General features: G+C 38.6%; 1 protein-coding gene across 5 annotated transcripts in view; it reads left to right on the forward strand.

Annotated features, from left to right (window-relative positions):
• DIP2C (disco interacting protein 2 homolog C) overlaps positions 1 to 21977 on the forward strand; it is a 308236-nt gene that overhangs the window by 183711 nt on the left and 102548 nt on the right. For all 5 annotated transcript variants that reach the window (XM_027686822.1, XM_027686824.1, XM_027686823.1 and 2 more), the window contains 5 exons: positions 11327 to 11452; positions 12306 to 12515; positions 18665 to 18796; positions 20130 to 20249; positions 21152 to 21349. In XM_027686822.1, coding sequence (XP_027542623.1) covers positions 11327 to 11452; positions 12306 to 12515; positions 18665 to 18796; positions 20130 to 20249; positions 21152 to 21349 — 786 coding nt within the window. The remainder of the gene's footprint in view (positions 1 to 11326; positions 11453 to 12305; positions 12516 to 18664; positions 18797 to 20129; positions 20250 to 21151; positions 21350 to 21977) is intronic.

The raw sequence follows: 21977 nt of genomic DNA on the forward strand, positions 1-21977 counted from the left end.
CAGCAGCTGCTGCTGTGGCACTGCCAAACGACATACCCCAAGGGTAACTGGGCAGGTCCTTGTCTTCAGAAATTGTTTTCTTGGTCGCAATAAATCTCCCACAGTTCTTTGTTTCTCAGCTGGTCATGATCTGCAGGGTTCAGAGAGCAACTCTCCTTCAGGGACTTTCAGCATCTGTTTTAACTGCTCTCTAGGGAACAGGAATGTTGTCCTCCCTTAGCTGGGTGTTCAATACACAAAGAACTGAAACATCAGGTCCCTTCCAACTTCATTTTTCTAAGGGAACACCCTGTGGCCTCTAAATTAACCAAAGCAAAATGCTGGATATCTTCGTCCCAGCACTGACAACCAGAGCACCTTCTCATGTATCAGGACTTGGCTTTTACTGTTTCCACATCTTGTCAGTGAAAAAACCCAAACAACCAAAACCAGAAGAGATAACATAAAAAATGTGCACCTGTAAAATTTAGAAACTAAAAAAAAAATCAACATTAAATGACAGGGAATGTGATGTAATGTGTTCAAAGGCACATGTATGTCTTAGGAATGAGATAGCGGCTCTATGATTTCTACTGCACCAGAATTCTCCTCTGATGAGATGAGGATAGGAGAGATGGGTTGAGCCAAGTTTATTAAGTTCCTTGTTTCTCATGATCTAAGAGAGCTTGAAGATGACCAGAGCACCACCTGGATGGAGCAAGTGTAATCCTTAAGAAAAATGAGACCAGTGAGCTCTAAAAACTGAGTTCTCCAGATGTCAGAAATTATGTGGGAAGTAGCAGCATAAGTGAAATTGTTCTGTGAAAGGCTTCATAGAATCGTAGAATATGCGGAGTTGGAAGGGACTCATCAGGATCATTGAGTCCAACTGCTGGTCCTGCACAGGACACCCCAAGAATCATACCATGTGCCTGAGAGTGTTGTCCAAACACTTGAACTCAAGCAGGCTTCTTTCATACTGTCCCGGAGGAGAGACCAGGAGATGAGAGCATGTGTGCTACATGTGCTATGTGGACAGATTTTAAAAGGCCCAGCAGAGGATGAGCACAGAGCTGGGAGCTGAAAAATGGAGTGTTTTGAGAAATGCCATTTGTGGAATCAGCATCTCTCAACTGGTAGCATGGAAAAAGGGTACTGCCTGTAAAGTGGTTGTGGTACCCACAGTCTCAGCAAGGACTACCTCCCTTCTCCCACTTCTGCTGAATTTTGTCCCATACATTTACGTTGTCAAGATGAGAAAGAAAAAATTGTTCTGGTACAGCATCCCTGGAGAGCTGCCAGCTCCTGCCCCAGAGATCCCACCACTGCAAGGAACAGCCCATTTTCCAAGTACACTCAGCAGTTCTTTTAAAAGACATCTTAATATAGGAGGTTTTTGGAGGTACTGCCAAAATAAATGGATCCCTACTACAACTCTTGCAGCAAAAATTCCTCATCCACCTTTCCCACGCTGTTGTTCAACAGGGAAAAGACTAAACAGCTTATACTGAGCATGAAATTGTGAAAATTCAGAACAAATCATCCCAGGCCAGGTTTGAGGGTCATTTGAAATAGGGGAGTTAACAATGAAAGAACATTCCCTGTAGACCCAAATGCTAGAGAAGTTGGCACCAGACGTGAGGTAGCTGATCTGCTCTGCTCTAGGAGCTTCAGGAGCCTTACCACATATTTGTTCTCATTTACCACGAGGTAAGTGTGTGTACGAACCCTAACAAAGGTTGCTGACACTTTGCATCTTTACAGCTTACCTCATGGTGATTTTAAAGTACTTGGTTAGCTTACATTTTGTGCTTTTGAAAGGATATTCAAGATCTCACTCTGCAATCCTGCCAGAACTGACAAAGAAGAATTACACTATGAGACTATGAGAGTTGTTGTACGTGGCAAAGGATGGAATGGGAAGATTTGAGGAATCATTTTTATTGAACCCTCATCATATAGCATTTCTTCAAAGAATAAGGAGAAAGGAAAATATGACTAATGTTCTATGTATCAAGATAGAATTGCATTAAAGGTATTTATGTGGCTTGTCATAAACCAAATAGTTTTTTAATCCTTGAGGTGAGTGAAGGTTACTTTTAAGAGTTAATTTAAAATCATTAACCTGGCTGTAAACAGAGTTATTCAGAAAGTAATTAATCTCCTATTTAGCTTACTTACAAAGTTAATTTTAAGCTACAACTTGATCAGTGGAAAAAAGAGGTTGAAGAAAAACTGTGGCAAATATGTAACTTATATAGCCACATTCTTGCTTTTGACTCAGCAGAAAAATTTGTAAGGATAAGTGTAGAACTGTTGAGAAACATTATTTGAGGATCTCCAGAGAGAAACAAATAGGAAGTTGGTTTACTTCAGATTGCATAGTTAGGGGACCTGAGATGAGATCACCGTGTGAAGCTGACTTTCAGATTGCATTACAAATGAGATAATAAATAAATGGAGGGATGGAAATTATTAGCAGGAGACTTGCATGTTTTTTCATTTCATTTATGAGTAGAATTTATATAGCTTTAAATCTCAGTTTTGAGAAAAACATTTTAAAGTATACTTTATTATAATACCTGAAGAATCCAAAGTAAGGCAAAAACTATGCCTTTCAGCAAAACTAGCAGTGGAGTCATAAAGAGTTCAGTCTGCTATTTTGGTGTCCTCTGTTTCCAGCGTGTAACCTCTGTGTTTCACAGCCTACCTGCACATCTTTCCCAACTATGTGTTCAGGTTTTCCCTTCCTTCTACACAAAATTATGGATTATCACCACTTCCAGCCAAACTGGGACGTGACAGCCATGCTTCTTTAGAGTTAGGCTTTCTAACCACATGAGAATATGCCAAGCATCTAGCTTCTGCATGTGTGCACCAGGTGGGGACAGAAGATGCTCAGGAGGTACTAAGCATGGGAACAGCCCTTTGTGGAGTTCACAAAGCACAGTTTCCTGTGGACTTTGTTGGCTGCAGCATCCTTGAAGAGCCAAGCCTTTTTTGGTGGTACATTCATGGAGTAGAGATCTTTCCTAAACCACTGACTTTTCAATGTCAAAAATTGTACAAATCAACAAAATTTGGCCCCAAATTCATGAAATGACAGCAGAACTTTCCCCTGCATATTCATGTATCCCCAGTTCCCAGTAAAACCAGAGGCCCCATATATATAGTTTAAACATCCCAAAGGCTGAAACTTGCATGCTTAAGTTGTTTTCTGGAAGGTAAGCAACAGTTTATTTCTTCTAGTAACCTCCACAGCCCTCCTATAAATGGCAGTCATCTCAGAGCAGCTGTTCTTGCATTCAGTCAAGTATTCACCGTGTTTACTGTGAATGCCGTATTCCAGAATTAATACCACACCTGCTTGCAGCTGGAGAGAAATTAGGTGTCACACTGTTGGGGCTATGTGCTTTCCTGTCTTAATACCCAGAGAGATTGTGAAAGTATTGTGAGATTTATTTATTGCAGCATCACCCACAGCAAAGATCTGTTAGTATATGGACTCACTCACATTCACGTTCCCAGGGGTGAGATGATTTCCCAAGGACTGATCTGTGTTGGATGAACACAGCAATTTTTATGAAATCACTTGCCCTCTATTTGCCTGAAAACAACTCAGTGCTGTTAGACCAGGACAATCAAAAGACAAAGCCGAACTGTAATCTGTTCTGATGATACCACATTTACTGTGTCTCACCCTATTTAGTATGTCCTGATTGCATTTCCAATAGATGTAGCTACCAAATTATCTCTACTCAGAGTACTTACAGGCCACATATTAGGAAATGAATTCTCAGTATATCCTTGGTTTCCATGGTAGCTCTAACAAAGGTCTGATTAAACTCATAAGAGACTTTCATGCTTTCAACTACTGGTTTCCTGTAAGACAGCAATTGCCAACCTTCTCTCTGTGTAATTATTTAGTATAAAATTGCTATACTTAGAATTGTCTTATCAAGAATTTTCAGCCAAAATTCACCTTTCATAATGCTGTTTTCCTATAGTACCGTCTCCCTGTAATAACTAGAGGTTGTTGTGATTATTCTGTTGCACTGTGTGTTGATGCAGATAGCTGCCCTTCCTTCCATTGCCTCCTCTGCCTGTTCTTCCAGCTGTTTTCCTTGATGCCATCCCAGATGCCAACTTCCCTATGACAGAGACTTGTTTGTGGTTTTACTTTTGTTAAATGTCTGACTTCAGGGCTGATCCTCTACTGCAGTATAAATAAGACATAACTATGTATTGTATGTACATAAATGACCTCTTATTAAAAATCCATTGGCATTCTCAATTCATTAGAGCAGAGCATCAACCTTCTTGATCTTAATAATCCTGCCATTCTGCAAGCAAGTCAGTTCTGTTTGTGGACTATCCTGTAACAACCAACCAACCAACCAAAAAAAAAAAAAAGAAGAAAAAAGACAAAAAGAGCTCAAGGGAGAAGAATTACATGAGGCAAAAGAAAGAAATAGAGGAAATGGATAAATTCAGATTACAACTAGCCATGTCTCCGAGCAGTTTTATTCTTCCAGAGTAAGTTCCCTGAAAGGAGGGATGGAAGTAGTACCATTCCTTTAGAACAGTAAAATCAGGCTGCATGGTAGGGACTCTGTTATGTAATTCTGCATCTGTACAGGAAAAATTAGGCAACAGCTTGTTTTTCCATATTTGTGTTTCTTAAACAGCTGGTGATTGTGTATCAAGGCTTTATAATTACCAGGAAAATGAAAACGTGAGCAAAACCAACAGAAGGAATACATTTTACCAGAAACAGAGGTAGAAACAATCTTCTACTATCTTGATTCTAGCAATGCAAGGTTCCTGTCTACAGCCAGTTTAATTTCTTGTCTTAAAAAGAAACAGGGCTGCATGATAAATGAGATGTAGGAGAACTACTTGACAGCAACTGCAAGACCTGGTTTAAGTACAAAAAAAAAGATACTGTTTTTCTTTTGTGTGCCGAGGCATTTTATGCAAGGGGTGCGAAAACCAGTTTTATAATGTGGAATTTTTTAATGTAGCTGTTGCTTGCCATGGGATGAGCACTCTGTTTCGTGACCCATGGAGAACTCATACCCAGATCCCTGATCCACGCGGAGATATTGCTTTGCTTACAGTATGTTGGGTGTTTGACATACCTATGGAGCAAATACAGCTAATACTGAATAAGGGAACCTGCTGAGGCGTGTTAAACTTATATAGGAAAAAAATGTAACAACTCCTCCACCTCCGGGAAGAATGCAACTCTAATTTGTTGAATAGGTTTTTGTTTTTGTTTTTTTAAAGAAATGCCAAACAAAAAAGGAGCAAACTCATTCTTCTAAAAGCTGCAGAAGTCTGTAGGAGGACTAGGAATATGCAACGTGTTTCAAATGTCTCAGTTACAGTTCAAAGCTTTCAAGGACACCATATCTGGCCCAAATAAGGAATCCCTGTTTGTGGGGTGTAAGGGGAAGGGCAAGTCAGGATTATGCTCCATGCCAAGTGGGGATGCACTGTTCAGAAGAGTGCTCTTCTAGCAGCTGTAGAGAAGCACAAGACAGTGCAGCACGGCTCCAGATGTGGAGCAGGAAATGGCTGACCTTGTTCATCACATAACAATTGCTTTTTTGCTTCAGTAAAGGAAGACTGATTTGCTTGTGGAAGCAGCTGAGCCTAGAAGGATCATACGTACTGTCTTGCCCAAAGGAAATGACTAGGAGAGGGCAGCTTGTCTTAGAGGGAAGTCACCACTTGTTCTAAGTATGCATTTGTTTGTGCAAGGAGGAGAGAAAGTATTTTCTCCAGAAAAGACTTCTTTAACAGTTCCAAAGAGACTTTTATTATTCCAGAGACAGTAAAAAACCATCCAACTCAACTTCTGACTAAATAAAAATTTTTCATGTTCTCCCACAAAAAAGATTAGATTTCAGGTCATCAACAGTATATAGAATAAATTGTTAAAGAACGCTGTGAACAAGGAGTCAAAAAGTTTGAGCAGTGTTTGTTTCTGTATTTTGGGACAATTTTATTTAACCTTTGACCTCTGCCCACCTATCAGCAGTTATCTCCCTAATATCTTCTGTCACCCAGTTATCCCCTTTGAGAATGGGTTGTCTCTCCCACACCATCATGCATTTAAGATGAGCACTGTCTGAGCACAGGCTCACCCCTCTGGCTGGGCTGTGTGCTGGCCACTGATGCTCCAGTCTCCTGCTGGTTTGTTGTGTTGAGGGATCCCATTGGAGCAGCATGTCAGTGCAGGCAGGACATCACTTTGTTCCACAGGAACAGAGAGGTGGGTTTATTCCCTTTTCTATGGGCACTGAATAGGAAGCTGAGAAAGACCACAGGGAACACAGTGTCCCTATCAAGCTGGTGCTGCACAGTGTCTGTTGGTGGGTTTGGTTTTTTCCTGAGCCTTTTCAGTTAAACAAGGAGCACAACATTGTGCCGAGTTATGAGATAAACCAGATGAAAAGAATGACTGCACTAAGCAGAGCACCTCCCAAGAAAGATGGGCAGTTCATCCTACTTGGTGGAATGACGAATTTACCTCGATTAGCAATAGATGAGAGTTTCTGATTATGGAATGCGGTGGCTGATGCCATAGGTCATCACTCTGTGAGTCTGAACTTCCAGGCCCTCATTCTCTATGCCAGTTTTAATTTCTCTGCCCTTTGTTTTGAGGCCTCATCTCTTGTTTAATAGATGATTAGCTCTTTGAAGGGAAACTTTCTCTCTACCACCCGCTTGTTTTTACAGTTCCAATTCCTTTCTATTTGACTTACTGACTTTGCTCCCAGAAGTATGCTTGCCCTCTCTATCCTGTCACAGAAAGTAAAGGGAGGGAATAAACAAGTAAAAATGCTTGAATGCAACAGGGAAAAGACTGGGGACAGAGCTGTTTTGTCTGCAGTTTGCTAAATATTACCAGGCAGCCTAGAAGATGTATGTGTCAGGTTGAATGCTGAACACCAGGCTGATTGGTGTTAAGCAGTGAGCACAAGTTAAGCAATGAGCCTTCCCAAGTGTGTTGCTTTACTTTTTCCCATTTATTGATTCCTTGAGTACAAACACACAAATTGGATTCAACATATGGTTGACAACCTAAAACAGTGGAGGACAGCAGCAAATAAGGCACTGTATGTTGGTTCCTACTACTGTAGACAGATTCTACTCTGCTCTAGAGTTTCTTTTGAGGCGTTCTTTTGGAAAAGCCAGGTGGAAAAAGTATAAAGATTTTGTTATCTGCAGGGGTGCTTTGAAGGGTCAGGATCTGGAGTAATTTTATCAGTTGTAACAGTGTACTCACTATGTCACAGACTTGGATATGAAAGAACATTTTTCCTAAAAGCTTGGTTTTTTTCCACTTAGGACTTTCTCTAAAGGCTTGAGTGCAATTACATCAAGGTATATCTGTGTTTGAAACTCTATCATAAGTTTGTAGTAGGTGAGAAATTGTAGGAAGCAATACTATGAGAAAAGACAGAAGTGGGGTTTTAGTTTTCTTTTAATGCAAAAAAGAATGTGTGGCATTTCTGGACAAAGTTTTCATACTTGAACGATTTTTTCAGAAAAAATTAACAAGAAATCTGTGTTTTAAAGCAGTGCTCAATGACAGTATGATGAATTCAGTTAGCCTGAGCATGCCAGGGTAGATTGAGAAGGCAATTCAGACACTTTTGTCAGACGTGCAAGACAGGGGCATCACCCTACCAGAGACGGTTTGAAATTCTAATGTGATATTCCTGTTGATGCTGTGTGCAATTTGTGGAGAATACAAACTGCTTTGTGCTGATGGGATTCGGGGGGGATAGCAATTTCCTGTCCTGAGGGAACTTGGATATGTCTTTGCACCTTTGTTATATTTTGTTCTAGTGTGTATCACAAATGTAGTTCCCTTCCTTTAATGAACAAGGAACCTCCAGTTACTATTGTATGAACTCCTGTTACAAATCTCCATGTATTTTTTCAGTAGCTGCTAGGGACACGTTGTGGGCAAACAGTGAGTTACCTATAATATGATGGGCACCATAGCCCATCTTTCACCATGATAAAGGCAAAGACTTTAACTCCTGTTAAATTGATGAGAAGCAAATCACCAGGGACACAGTTTGGTGAGGAATGTGCATTTCAGTTTGGATTTAAATCCATGCTTCATGAAAGTACAATAAAAGATTATTAGTTGTATTTTGGTTAACGTTCCTTGTGCTACATCAGCAAAATTGGCTTGTAAATCAGAAAAGCAAAGCTAAAACCTAGAGAAAAGCAAATCATGTGTATGCAAAGTGCATATCTGAAGCTGATACTTAGTGGAAACAAACCGACTTATGTTTTCTATCTTGCTGTGGTTACAGGATAGATGTTGTAACCCGTGAGTTGTTCTCAAGTGTAATTCTGAAGTATCAGTTTGGCTTTCCTTCACCTCCCTGATTTCTCAATACTTTGGGTCTCGGTCTCTAAGTATGAATGGCTTAAATGTTGTTCGTTAGCTTAAAAAGTACTACTGTGTACAAGACTGTCAAAACAGGTAGAAGATCTTCAGAACCCATCAATAGGCTTTCATTCAAAAAGAAGTCATACAAACTATATAGGCTTTTACTTATTCTTTACATAGTCCTTTGCCTTTCTTTATATGCCTAGAGACACTTTGTTTAGCCAGGAGTTTTGTTCCTGGGAGAGAACGTTGTGAAAAGATTTTTTTTATCCAAGCTTGACTGATTCTGCTGGCTTTTCTTCTCTCCCCCTAAAAACCTGTAACCTCTTGCTGATGATCCCTGGACCATCTCTGGACTATTTGTCCTCAGCGTTTTCTAGACATGTGTCCTGTTTTTTGTGGTAACCGCCATAGTCTGAGCAATGCCTTTTGAATATTTGACCTTGCAGACTGGTCTGGGAGCAGGTGTGCATGTTCCTTCTTCTCAGTCAGCTTCCCTCTTGTTTATTTGGCATTTCTTATCTTTTCCATTGTTTTTGCTTTCCTGTGAGGTTTTGGTTTTGGGGTTTTTTTAGCAATCTATAGTCTGGTTTGTTCCACACTAACCCATTACAAATAAACATATCAAGCATGTGCTTTACTAAGAAAACAATTCAATTCCTGGACTCCTGTGGACTCATTTGAAAATTAAAACCCTGCAGAGTGTTTTTAATTAAGCGGATGAGTCTACCTTATTGCATCAAAACAGCATCAGAAAAGAAATCAAAGAATTCGCAAGTTATGATTCAGCGTCCAGCTGTCACTAAGCATGTTAATGATTTTCTGTCAGCTGTCCTCCTTTAAAAGTTTTTGGAAGAATTTGTTCTCCCTCCTAACACTTACAGTAAAAAACTAATCCTATATACAATAATATACAAATAGTTCCTTCTGTGTTGATCAGCAAAATTTAATTTCTTCCAAAAATTGCTGAAGAGTTTTGGGTTTTGGTGGGGGTTTTTTGTTTATTTGTTTTATTTTGATTTTTTTAGAAAGGGAAAGCTCATTTTTTACTGCTTGGTATCTAATTGCTATCCTTTCAAGGAAAACTAAGAATTTTCCTCCTTTGATAGATAAGATACAGAAACTATTAGTGAGCACGTTCATTCCTGTAAACGTTATTGACATTGGTGTGGAGTGAGCAGGTAGGAATTTATCTTGGGGACATGCTGTTAGGGAAAGACTTACATTGTTTATTTTCTTAGTCTGATACTTCTCACATAAACTTTTCATCATTTTTTATTTATAAGAAAGACCTTAAACTTTATATTTTAAAATAATGACTTGGCGGAACAGAAATTGTTCTCCGATGTTAATGTTGCAGCATTCCTCGGTTTTGGTCCATCAGCTGCATCGCTCTTTTATCTTTTAAAAAATGGTTTTCCAGCTTTACTGTTTGCTTTCTTTGCTTTGCTTTGCTGATGTGCTCATCTTCTTCATGATTTAAAGCAAAAGGAAAAAAGAACGAGAACAACTCACAGAAGCAGCTGATAATGCACTTTTTCTTATACTTACCCTTTCCTGTCGTACTTGCACTGAGAGGAGCTTAAACCCTGGCATAAGATAGGGAATGCCTTTATTGAAAATGAGACACTGGAGCCTATCAGCAGCTTATCATCTAAGGCTTCTAGTCATCCTTCCAGGTTGTTGCTCACAACAAGTTACTTACCTTGTGATCTAACCAACACTTCTTTAAATAAATATATATATACTCTTCTTTTTCCTGTTGCTTTTCTTGGGGCACATTGCCCATTCAGAGCTGCCACCACATCGATATAGGAGTAGGAAAATGACTGTGTGCTGCCAACCCAGCCTGTGAGAGTGGTCTTCAAACAGATTCAGCAGCAGCAGAAGTGGGATCAGTCTGGGTGAGACCTGATTCACTGTGTTCCTACTTCACAAACGGGAATAGCTAAATTATGCACCCAACTTGCTGTGTTTTCTACAGCTGACCAGTGGCAACTGGTTAAAAGGCAAGATGTCAGGTGGTCAATATGTGGCAACCACAAGGGACTTCTGTTGGCTGCTATGTCTTTTGCATGCAGTCTCCTCATGTGCGCAAGACAGACAGTACAAGGTAGTAAACTAAAGGCAGACCTATTTCAATATGTAGTTATAATAGTAATTAAAAAATTTTGCATAAAACAAAGTCATTATCAAAAAGTCACTCACCTCTTTTAGACATGATAAGTGGCCTTTTTCAAGCTTTGGGAGGCAGGCAGCTGTATATACATGTGAAAGGTAGAGAAACTATTCCCTGGTTATGTCCCCAAGGAGAAGAGTTTTGTTGGATACTGTGGAGTGGGCTGGTGTGAGCTGTGTGTAACACCTGCCTGCAAAGCACCAAGTCTGTGCTCAGGATGCTTTTTCTTCTCATTCCACCTACGTAATACTTATTTTTTTGTGAATAATGCCAAGTGACAGAGGCAGGAGAAGGATTTGGGAATGGGCGACCTGTTGCCATTTCTGTTGTGACATTTCACATACCTCTTACCCTTCAAGCAAATGTTCTTGTTCACTTCATCTGTGTGACTTTTGTGTAAATTGGAAACCTCATTAATTTTAAAAATGGGCAATGTTGGTTAAACAGAGGTTTGCTCTGGCGAAGCGATGTTCCTGCTCTTCAAATATTGCAACACCGTTCTGGGGATATCACACGGCTCAGAGGGCTTGTTTGTTGGTGCAGCATTTTTCACTATAGCTGCTTTTTCTACAGTGAGGAGAACTCAGGCAGTTCCTCCGAGATTCCGCGCGTTCCCGGCCTTTCATCACTCGGTGTGCGTTGTCAGCCCGGCTGGCACACGCACGAACCTGCGCGCAGGTGCACTGGGGGCACAGAGGAACAGCTCGTTTCTGTCTAATGCTGGCTTGAAATCTCTTTCCTTCCAGATGTCCACACGGAAGCAGTTCAGGCAGCCCTTGCTAAACATAAAGAAAGGAAAATGGCAGTCCCCATGCCCTCAAAACGACGTTCATTGGTGGTGCAAACATCGATGGATGCCTACACACCTCCAGGTGAGTATCCCTCTGTATTTTTATGGGAATTTTAAAAATGGTTTTTTGTGTTGCTATGAACTACTAATCCGTCTGCATAGATAGATAGATAGTAATGGAAATGTCATTTGACGCACACTGAGCATAATTCTGAGATATTTTTGAAGGGGAGAAGGTGAAGTAGAAAAGTCAACAGGGGCAGTTCACATGACTGCTTTGCCCATGGTGGTACCTTAGCTTGCACTGGTCCTTTTGGTCTTACAAGGACCTAGCTATGGCCAGCTTGTCATATTTTATGATAGTCAAAATTCCTATCAAGTTTCTGATTTATTCCCTAATACTATAATGTAACAACTTTAGAATTAGTTGTGCCATTCCTTTTCAAGTTTATCTTCTCTTTTATCTACTAGACTGTGAAAATACCCCATATCTCATGCATTCCCATACTCACTGAATCGAGCTGGGACTCCCATTTCAGTGAGGAGTGGACCTTGTACAATTGCAAAAGTGTTTCACAGACTTTTAGGAGTGAGCTTGGGAAAGTATTTTGTATATTCTGTGTTGTTAATACATGGCTGGAGATCTAACAGAAGGTTCTATGTTTAACACTATAAAAGAAGTCTTTTATTATCCTTATTTTTTTGTATGATAATATACAGACCATGACCTTAGAACGGGGAAGTTCTCTCAGTGTGTAGTTAGCAACTGACTTAGTTTCAGGGTTTTCAGTATTACAGATTTTCTGATTACGTTTGCCTACCTTCTTGAGATTTTCTTAATGGCACTTTCTTTAGATTTGGAATATGAACATGCCTTATTTCTATTAAGAAAACCCCAAAGCACTGCAAGTTAACAGGCTGTTTTTAATTACTAGATACTTCTTCTGGTTCAGAAGATGAAGGCTCCGTACAGGGCGACTCCCAGGGAACTCCCACCTCAAGTCAGGGGAGTATAAACATGGAACACTGGATCAGTCAAGCGATCCACGGCTCTACCACATCAACCACTTCCTCCTCCTCGACACAAAGTGGAGGCAGTGGTGCTGCACACAGACTAGCTGATGTTATGGCTCAAACACATATAGGTTAGTATACAGACATGTTGAGTGTTTCCAGTTTAGCATGAATTTTGACTCTCACATTCAGATGATGTTGCTAAATGAAGTCTTAAAAAAGTCTTTTCTGTGCTGCTTTTTTGCTTTTTTCTATTTACAGATGTTACATAGAGAGATAGTCTTACGTTCCTATTTGAGGAGGCCAAAAAAAATAGCAGTTTAGATTTGTGGGTAAACTTATGTTGTGGCAAACAGGGTCTAGCTATTGTCTCCCAAATATCTTAAAATGTACAGTTGGATGACTTCCATTACTTAGCACTATAAAAGTCTCTGTAGGATTCATCAGTAAGGAAAATCGGTGCATGCATCATTAGGGATTGCTTGCATATGAGTTTCCCCCACTGCTGGACCACTTTCATTACATAGCTTGAGTGATTTTTGATAATTCTGATAACAGTAGTCCACTTAAACATGTTTTTGCTGCCCTTAATTGAATCTAGAATACTTGAACTGGGATATCTAGCTGTTATACTCTGTGGGAGAGACCATTATATACCTTCAGAGAAGGGAACTGTTATTATTAGTAGCTTGTTTACATTCTTTGGAAAGATCCTAGGAAGTCAAGGCTTTCTTTCCTTTAGGCGAAGCTTCACAGACATTGTTTCTGAATATTTTGCCATTGACATTAGTCTTCATTAATATGAGGCAGCTGTTTGATTAGATATATCGAAAGCAAGGCTTGTTTTTCTTCACTCCTCAGTTGTTCATCATGCAAGGCATCTGCTTCGGGTCTGTTCTTGATGGGGTGTCTCACTGAAAATCTGTTGCAGTCTGTGTTGGAACAGATAATACAGTCTTACTACTGTTCTACTACACATATGAATTCACTTTTGTGTGACTGTTCCTCAGCTGATCGTTCCTTTTCAAGTATATGTAATGAGATACATGAAGTCTGCTTAAATGTTCCTGATTTTATGTGCTAGAAGAGTAGTTTGTATCCATTTGTTTTTACCTATGAGTATAGCTTAATGTAACACCTGTATTTTCAGTAATCCTCTCACCATGGTCTGGAACTGCTGAATTGCAGTTGGATTCGTAAATTCATGCTAAATCCAATTGCATTGGATTCGTAAATTCATGCTAAATGAATAGCTTAGAACCTTGTTTTAGAAATGCATACACTTTGGAACACATTAATCATTGCATTTGATTATTTTCTGTGACTTCATCTTGAAATGCTAGAGGAAATTATAGCATAGAGAATTAAATTTACCCAAACTCTAAAAGGTTGTATTACTCACACACCAAGTCTTAATGTGTCTTTAAATATAGCTTCTTCATAATGTGACATTTCAGTAATTTTAAATCTGAAACAGTAAGTCTTTTTTTATAATCACTGAATTTGTGGTAAATAATACAGCATTTATAGAGCTAAATTAAGATGACAATATTCTGCAGAAGGGGAAAAATACTGCTTATACTCATTTTATTTGTCGACTAAAAAGATCTTGCCTTTGAAGGAAGCAGTTGAGCTTAGCAGTTGAGCTTACTTCAGTATATGCATGTTTTCATTTGTTCTGACAATAAGATGCCTTAAATTGCATCTCTAGCTGGATAGCAGTTGTGATATAGTATTGGAAAGGTCAGTTGGATACAAAATATGAGTGGTATCTGCTAACAGATTGAGACTGTGATCTTATGGTTTCTGTCACTCATTGTTGCTAAGATCACTGGAAATGTAAGAGAAGCTGCACAGTTGTTAACTATAAGATGAATTTCTTCATGGGTGAGCTGCATTCTGTGAGAATTTGAAATTAAAGTGCTCTTTTGTTTCTTTCCAATTCAAGGAGGTGGATTTTGCATTTAAATGTATTCTAGGAGGTAATAGACTGGAAGTGTTCCCACAGATAGCCTTGCTCTTTCAGAGGCAGTGGGCCAGTGATGATAGATGAATAAACCTCTTTGGTAGGAGAGAATATTAGAGAGAAGAGTAATCCTGTTCCTTGAACCTCCTTGGCTACTGGAAACGGTTTGTTCTTGATCACAAAGAACATGTGTTACCATGGCCTGATGCTTCTTTGGTGCAGGGAGTTGTTGTCCAGAGACAGACCAGCCTGCAAGAGAGAAATCAGCTGTAAATATGTAAGGACATACTGCCATACTCTGAAGCTGACAATTTTGATTAATACAAATTGAGGGTGCAACAGGAAAGACCTTTAATGATAACCAAAAAAAACCCTCCATTCTGATATTCACTAGGAACATATCTCCAGAACATATCATAGAATCAAAGGGAGATTTTTTCCAGTTTAAGTACACTAATACAGTCCTAAGAAGGGATTTGATAAAAAGCTTTGGCTATAATATATTTAGAGTTCAGCTTTGTGGATCATTTTGATAATTTACATAAGCTATTATATGCTTTTAATGTTATACTGTTTATTTGATTTGACTGCTGCTGCTGCTCTGTTGTGGCCAAAGTTCTGATTTGGGATAGATATCATTTTAATATTTATTTTCATCTTTAAGATGCTCAGGTGTCTGCATTAAGCTACAGGGAGAATCTTTAGTTTGGCATATGTATCACAGTTGTGTTCGGTAATTCTTGAATTTAGAGATTAAACCGTTGAAATCTGTAAAAGATACCTGGTGTTCTGACCCTTCTTTGGGTCAGTACTGTATATATTTCTAAGATCTTTTAAGTTTTCATGTGTTGATATTACCTGGTTTGGATTTCTATGTATATAAAAATCAAAGAGACAAAGTCCATCCCAAAGCTCACAAAGTTCATGCGGTGAAAATTACACGGTGCTTGCCTACGACTGTAAATCTGTATAAAGTTAATCATCTCACTACAAAATTTTGATCCTGCAGGTGCATTTAATGTTTCTTTTATATACTTCAAATATGTTTCTGTTTGAAAATCAAAGGCCTCTATCCACATTAAAGGCTACATAGACTTCTAACATATAATACAGGAGACTAGTTTACAATACTATCTGTCACCTGGACATCAGTATGAAAGAAACCCAGCTAATGGAAAAAGCCAGATCTCTGGCTCTGGATTTTCCTTCCCTTACAATCGGGAGACCCAGCTTGTTTGGGAGGAAAAGCTGCATTTTCTTCAAGTTAGTATTGCAGGGGTGCTTCTCGAGTTCCTGGAGACTTTTCTAATACATGGTACTTGTGTGAACTTCCAAACGTCCACTGAAAGTATTCCTCCACTTCGTTTCTCCTCAGATTTGAGGCTTTGTCAATGCACATGCTCTGTCCGTACATGAATGTGCTCTGGTTTGCTTTGGGTCTTCCTGATTTTCATGAAATGGGGTAAATGATGTCACTCCAGTGGCAGAAATGAAGAGAGCCTTAACTGGAAACAGCTGTTTTGTCTGTGATCTTCTAATGCAGGAATATTGGAAGAGATGGGAAGAGGAGGTGATGCAAATATATATGTTTGATGGAGGAAATGCTTTGAAGTCATGCAGCTGTCACAGTTTCTACTTTTTAGTTAACAGATGTGTCAGGATCATGATTCTTAACTAAACCTCAAACAATGCTTCAAGTTACCTGACATAAGACCAAGCAACTCTATACAGATTATGTCCGTGGTTGAAGCCTGGATTGACTGCTTTATACATTTCACATAACATAGCAATTATATTTTTCTTTAGAAGTCATTCAGACCAAATTCTTGTCTGTATGATTTTCATTTCTCCAAACCTGATTCTGAGGCATGAACCGACCGAGGATTTGTAAATCTAATGGATGAAACTTAGAGCTGTAGATATTGCAATGATAAGACATCTGTTAAACAGATACTATAAAGGAACATGGCAAGACAAACCTTAATATTCTTCTTCTGCTGGATAAAAGTTCTTAATGGAAATGTAAACAGCAGATGGGCAGCCATGGCACTAGAACTCCACTCTTTGGCTGGCCAGTGATATCCACCTTGGGAAGAGAGTTTCTTTTAGGTAATTTCAAGTACCAGTGATGCTTGTTCAAAAGGAAACACTTCTACAAAAGAGCAGAACTCTTCTTCTGTTCTTTCACCCTACTCGACACCATGTGTGATGAAGAAGAATTTGGTATCAAGAGCATCTGTACTCTGTGATGCTTGGATCATGTGTCTTCTGATAATTTAATCTCAGTGCTGAAACCTGGAGATACTTGAACTCCAATTCACTTGGCCTTGTAAAGTCTGAAAGATGGAAATACTTCACGGGAAAGATGTAGACAATTATAGCTAACTTTAAAAATACTTTCTCATGTTACTAATAGCTGACTAAGGACAATTATTTTCTTAGTCATGATCTCCTGTGTGCATAGCAAAGCTGCATTATAAGTAAGGATAAAAAGATAAACATCAGCTTTTTTTAATTGACTTAGTTATTTAGCAATTTAATCATGATATATAAAAATCTCTTGCCACTTAGTAAGAGAGAGCAAAAATTGTGCTGAGTCTAGAATAGTTGATAATGACAAGACATCTAAAAGACATTATTCAAAATGTCTTTTAAAAGACAAGACATTATTCAAACCATTATCAGCATAAGCTTCATTGTTCAAACTATTATACTTCAGTTGGTCACTTACAGCACAATATAAGGAGTTTGTTTCATTAAAGTTATAACAGTGAGTGTGATAAAAAGCAAAAGCTTCAACTGGACATTTGTAGAATGCAAGATGTTTTTGAGTTGCATGATAAAAGCCATCTTGTGTTTTCCTCAACCAGATAGTATAATTGGGTGATAAGGTTGAGTCCTGATAATGTTCATGAATATAAACATTAAGTAATGACTACAGACATTAATATAATATCCTAATTTTTCATGATGATTGTCTGTCAAATGCTACCTCGAAATGAGGTGTATGCAAGATGAGCATATATTATAGCATCCTTTTACTGTATGTGTAGCAAAAAAATTAGTTTTCTGTATTGATGGTGCATAAATTTGGGATTGAATGCACAGGAATTACAGTGATCCAAAGTTCAAGATTCATGAAAATGCTTTATAATTACATTTGACATTAAATTTACTGTAGAAGTCGGTGTTGTAATACTTATGGAACCATAATGCTTAAGGGACAGGTTTAATAAAAAGCATGTCTTGAAAATAGTATTGGAACAAGATGATGTTTTTCCAGAATTTTTGCATTTTTAAAGACTCTTACCCTATTGTAAGATGGAGCACATGTCTATTTACTTCAGCAGCAGCAGAATAAAGACTTTCCTTCTTTTGTAACTCAGAGGCTACTTGGGATCATTTATGTCAATTGAAAAAGAAGTTGTTATTTGCTCATGTTGTTTATCTCCATCTAATCCAATGCTGATAAAAACCTGGAAAAAATTTATGAGAAAACCCATAAAAATAGTACAAATACATAGATAATACAGACTCAGACTTGAAAACATGGGAAAACAAACTGTGGTAGCATGCTGAGTTATCAGGCTACGAAAGAGAAAGATTAGCTCTGTGGAATTGTTTAGCAGTGCTGGCATGAGTCAGACCAGATCACATTTGCCTTCTGGAAGGCAAGGCTTTGTTATGCGGAAGAATTGAAATATCTTTGTCTAAAAATAGTAGACAAGCAAGTGTCCAGGCAGAATGCAAAGTTCATGTTTCTTTACATTTTATTTCTTTCCTCTGGATTCCAACCCTGCTATGGTTGATTTTTTTTCCTTTCTTAACTCGAAATACAGAGGTTATAAAAGTGATATGCATTGACACTTGCAAGTGATTGACAACATGATGTGTTCTTTTTATTTAGAAAAACCAACACAGTAATCCTTCAGAAGTGTATTTGTCTGAGTCTTTTCTATTTGCAGATGTCCACAAGCTTTAATTCAGTGTAAAATCAGATGTCACTGGAGAACCTACAAGCTAATTGTATAATTTTTTAGCCTATTGCTTATGTGATTGCAGATATATAGCCCTTTTTTAATCAGTGGAAACTTTATTTATTAAAATCATGCTATACATTGTATATAGTTTTGAATTTATGTGTGTGTGTATATATATGTATATGGTTCTGTACAATCATTTTATGCATTAAGTTTAATGCCTGTTCAGATGTTGGAAAAAAGAAATCAAATTATATCCTCTCCTCTGCCCTTTGTTTTTCTGCCCTTTAACACTAGAGGTACATGGTTAAACCTTTTAACTTACTTTTCACAGAAAATCATTCTGCCCCTCCAGATGTTACCACTTACACCTCAGAACACTCAATACAAGTAGAAAGACCACAAGGATCAACGGCACGGGTGGCACCAAAGTATGGAAACGCTGAACTTATGGAGACTGGGGATGGTATGTCACAAAGAAAAACTGGATTTTTTTTTTAGTATTGTAACCTTTTCAGTGGTTACTGTATGCATCTGCTCTTGGTTTTTGTTTGGTTTTTGTTTGGTTTTTTTCTGGGCACTTTTCACTTATAAACACATAAAAAGTTGCAGTACCTTTACAGTCCTAAAATAAACTAATATCAGTGAAGACAACATAGAGAAATATTTCTTAATCAGCATAGCTGCCTCCCTGTAGAAATTGTTTGGCAAAAGAAAACAGTGAATATCTTTAAATTTGCTTTTATCATGCTGTCTGGTTACAGCTAGTCTTTTTTAAATGGCAAAGAATGTGACATGCTCGGATGGCTACATCTTGTAAAGTGACGTGTTTGAAGTTTTATTCTCTGAGGTGTTTTTTTTTTTTGAAAAACAGTTATTTGTAAACCCTTTCTTATTTACTGCTCCTCTTTTCTAAAACTTCCTAACCAATATTTCAGCACAGCATGGAATTGTTGACCAAGTGTATCGTCTGTAAACTTAGTAGCTTCAGCTCTAAACACCACTTGGCAAAAGTTTTGGAGCCAACCTTATGGAAATGTAGGGAGTTGAAATTCCCGCAATGCAGTGACAGAAAGCTATTAGTTCAGGAATAGATGACATAAACATTAAGAAAAGGAAGGGAAAGGTGATTGATGGGACTATATTATAAAAATGCCCCTTACCCCATGCTCCTGTTCAGAACTATGTTTTTCCAAGTGCTGTCTGGGCAAGCACTCTCCCTTTGGAGATTGCTGGCTGATGATTGACTGTAGGGATGTTCAGAGAATACAGGGTCATGCTGAAGTAATAAAAATATGTGAACCATGTTTAAGATGGGTACTGGACAGATGTCCACTACAGTGTAAAGAACAACCCAGAATAAGTGACGGGGCAGAGCCTATGACCCACACTCCTCACTGAACTGCAGTCGTCAGACAACGTGGGTATGACCAATGATCATGGGGAAGGCCAATACCTGTCTTCTCACTGACCATTGCTGAGAGAGTCCTCTCAGGGTACTGACATTTGCTATAGAGACTTTTTTTCACTGTGCTTCTCTCCCTCAGTCTGTGTGCTGTTTCCCCTCTAATTTTGCAACCTCGCTCTGACATTGTTGTACTGTTTTTATTTAAATTAGGCTTCATTGTTCCTTTTTGCTTATATGTTTTAATGTTAAATAAATACTTGAGTCACAGTATGGCATGAAACTCTAAGTTGTGGTGGCCTTGCAATCCTAGACCACTTTCTTACCCCACTTAACATCTGGTGGTGTTCAGCGTAGCAGTCAACTGATGTCTCCATTGATCCCTGTCCTGCAGGAGTACCAGTGAGCAGCAGAGTGTCAGCAAAGATTCAGCAGCTGGTCAATACACTAAAACGGCCCAAACGACCACCATTACGAGAGTTCTTTGTAGATGACTTTGAGGAATTGTTAGAAGGTAAAATGACTGTTTTTCAAAAGGTTTGGGGATCTCTTATTAAAACTCTGTAAAATGTTTGTCTCCTGCGTTGACTTTCTAGAAAGCCAATTAAGCCCTCGCTGTACTGGCAAGTACAAAAGCACTGGTATTCAGTGGAATCTGTTTGTAGTGAGCTTGGACATAGTGCTACAGAGTCAAAAGTCTCTCTAATTTGCTCAGGTTCTGGTTCCGCTTGCAAAGAAATGACAGAAGAGAGTGAGAACATTCAGCTGTGGGTTGCAGCCATTGCCTTTGAACACCAGTATGAGAAAAACTGTTAGTGAGGGAGCAATGTTAAATGTTTTAAACGTCCTTTGTGTAACAGTGAAGCATCAAAAACCAAATTAAATGTAAGATTAGAAACAAGGATTAAGTCAATAAAATGGATTTTTTTTTAAAAGAGGCCAGTGCTTTGAGAATTAAGATTTGCCGGGATGTGGAAATTTAAATAGTCCTCATAGAGTTTATAAGAAACCGTGTAACAGAACATGACTTAAATCAATCTGTTACTTGTTAAAGTACACTTTTCCAGTAGTTTTGCAGTTCATTTCATTACTGCATTTTTCCCAGGAAAAAGTAATCTCCATCTCTCTTTAGGAATAAAGAAAGGTTGATTATTTTGAAGATAAATATATGAATGCTGCCTCAGCAGTTTCTTTCCCTGCTTGTAGAGCTATTGTAAGGACAAGCACGTGCATTCCTGTTTAGTTGCTTGGTCTGTGTTAAAGTTAATGATTCTATTTCTCTGTTGCTTCTCAATACCTTCTAATATGTTATTGTTTTCAGAATATTTTGCGAAGGTAACTTATTCTCTTGATTACACAGGTGTACACAAGGTATAGAATTTACATGGTAACTGTGTATCTTTTCATAATCATAAGTTCAACAGCCAGATCCAAACCAGCCAAAGCCAGAAGGAGCTCAGATGTTGGCTATGCGTGGGGAACAATTAGGTGTGGTTACAAATTGGCCACCTTCTCTGGAAGCAGCTTTGCAGCGATGGGGGACCATCTCACCAAAAGCTCCTTGCCTAACCACTATGGATACTAATGGAAAACCACTGTATATTCTCACATATGGTGAGCACTCTTCAAACTACTTGCCTTTTGTATGTTCTATATAGTGTCTGTGTACAGTAAATGCATAAATATACAGTGAAAAAAGACCTGTAATGATGCATCTGTTCAGTTTCTGAGTAGGATAGGAGAGTTCTGAAGCTGTTGGTGTCTGAGTGTGGGTAGCTGGGATGTTATAGCATGATTTATTTCACAGCGAGGAAAAGAGCCGAGTAGATACACCCATGGAATAACAGATTATAAATTTAAACCACCTTTTAAACAGAAATTCATCCTGGGGCAGATTTTCCTGAAGATTAATGTCTAAATCCATTGCCCTTGGATATCACCCAGGCTTTGTTCTGCAAAAGCAGAACCTGGTGTAGAAAATTCATCAGCTTCCTGAAGAAGTTAAAATAGGATTTTTTTCCATGTTCTACTGACACTGTAGTAAGTGTGATTTGAATTATTCCTCCTGATAGATACATAGTTGTACAGCTAGCAAATGTACCCCCTTGATATAAATTTGCCAGGATATATTTCAGTGTGATCTCTGGTATGTTGTAGTTCAGTGTTTACTGCCTGACAATCTATTGAAACCAAGAAAGGCCAAATAAAAATAAACATAAGGATGTCTCTGACAAGTAAGTCC

This window comes from Neopelma chrysocephalum, unplaced genomic scaffold (genome assembly GCF_003984885.1).
Source record: "Neopelma chrysocephalum unplaced genomic scaffold, ASM398488v2 Primary Assembly neopelma1_72, whole genome shotgun sequence".
NCBI lineage: Eukaryota > Metazoa > Chordata > Aves > Passeriformes > Pipridae > Neopelma > Neopelma chrysocephalum.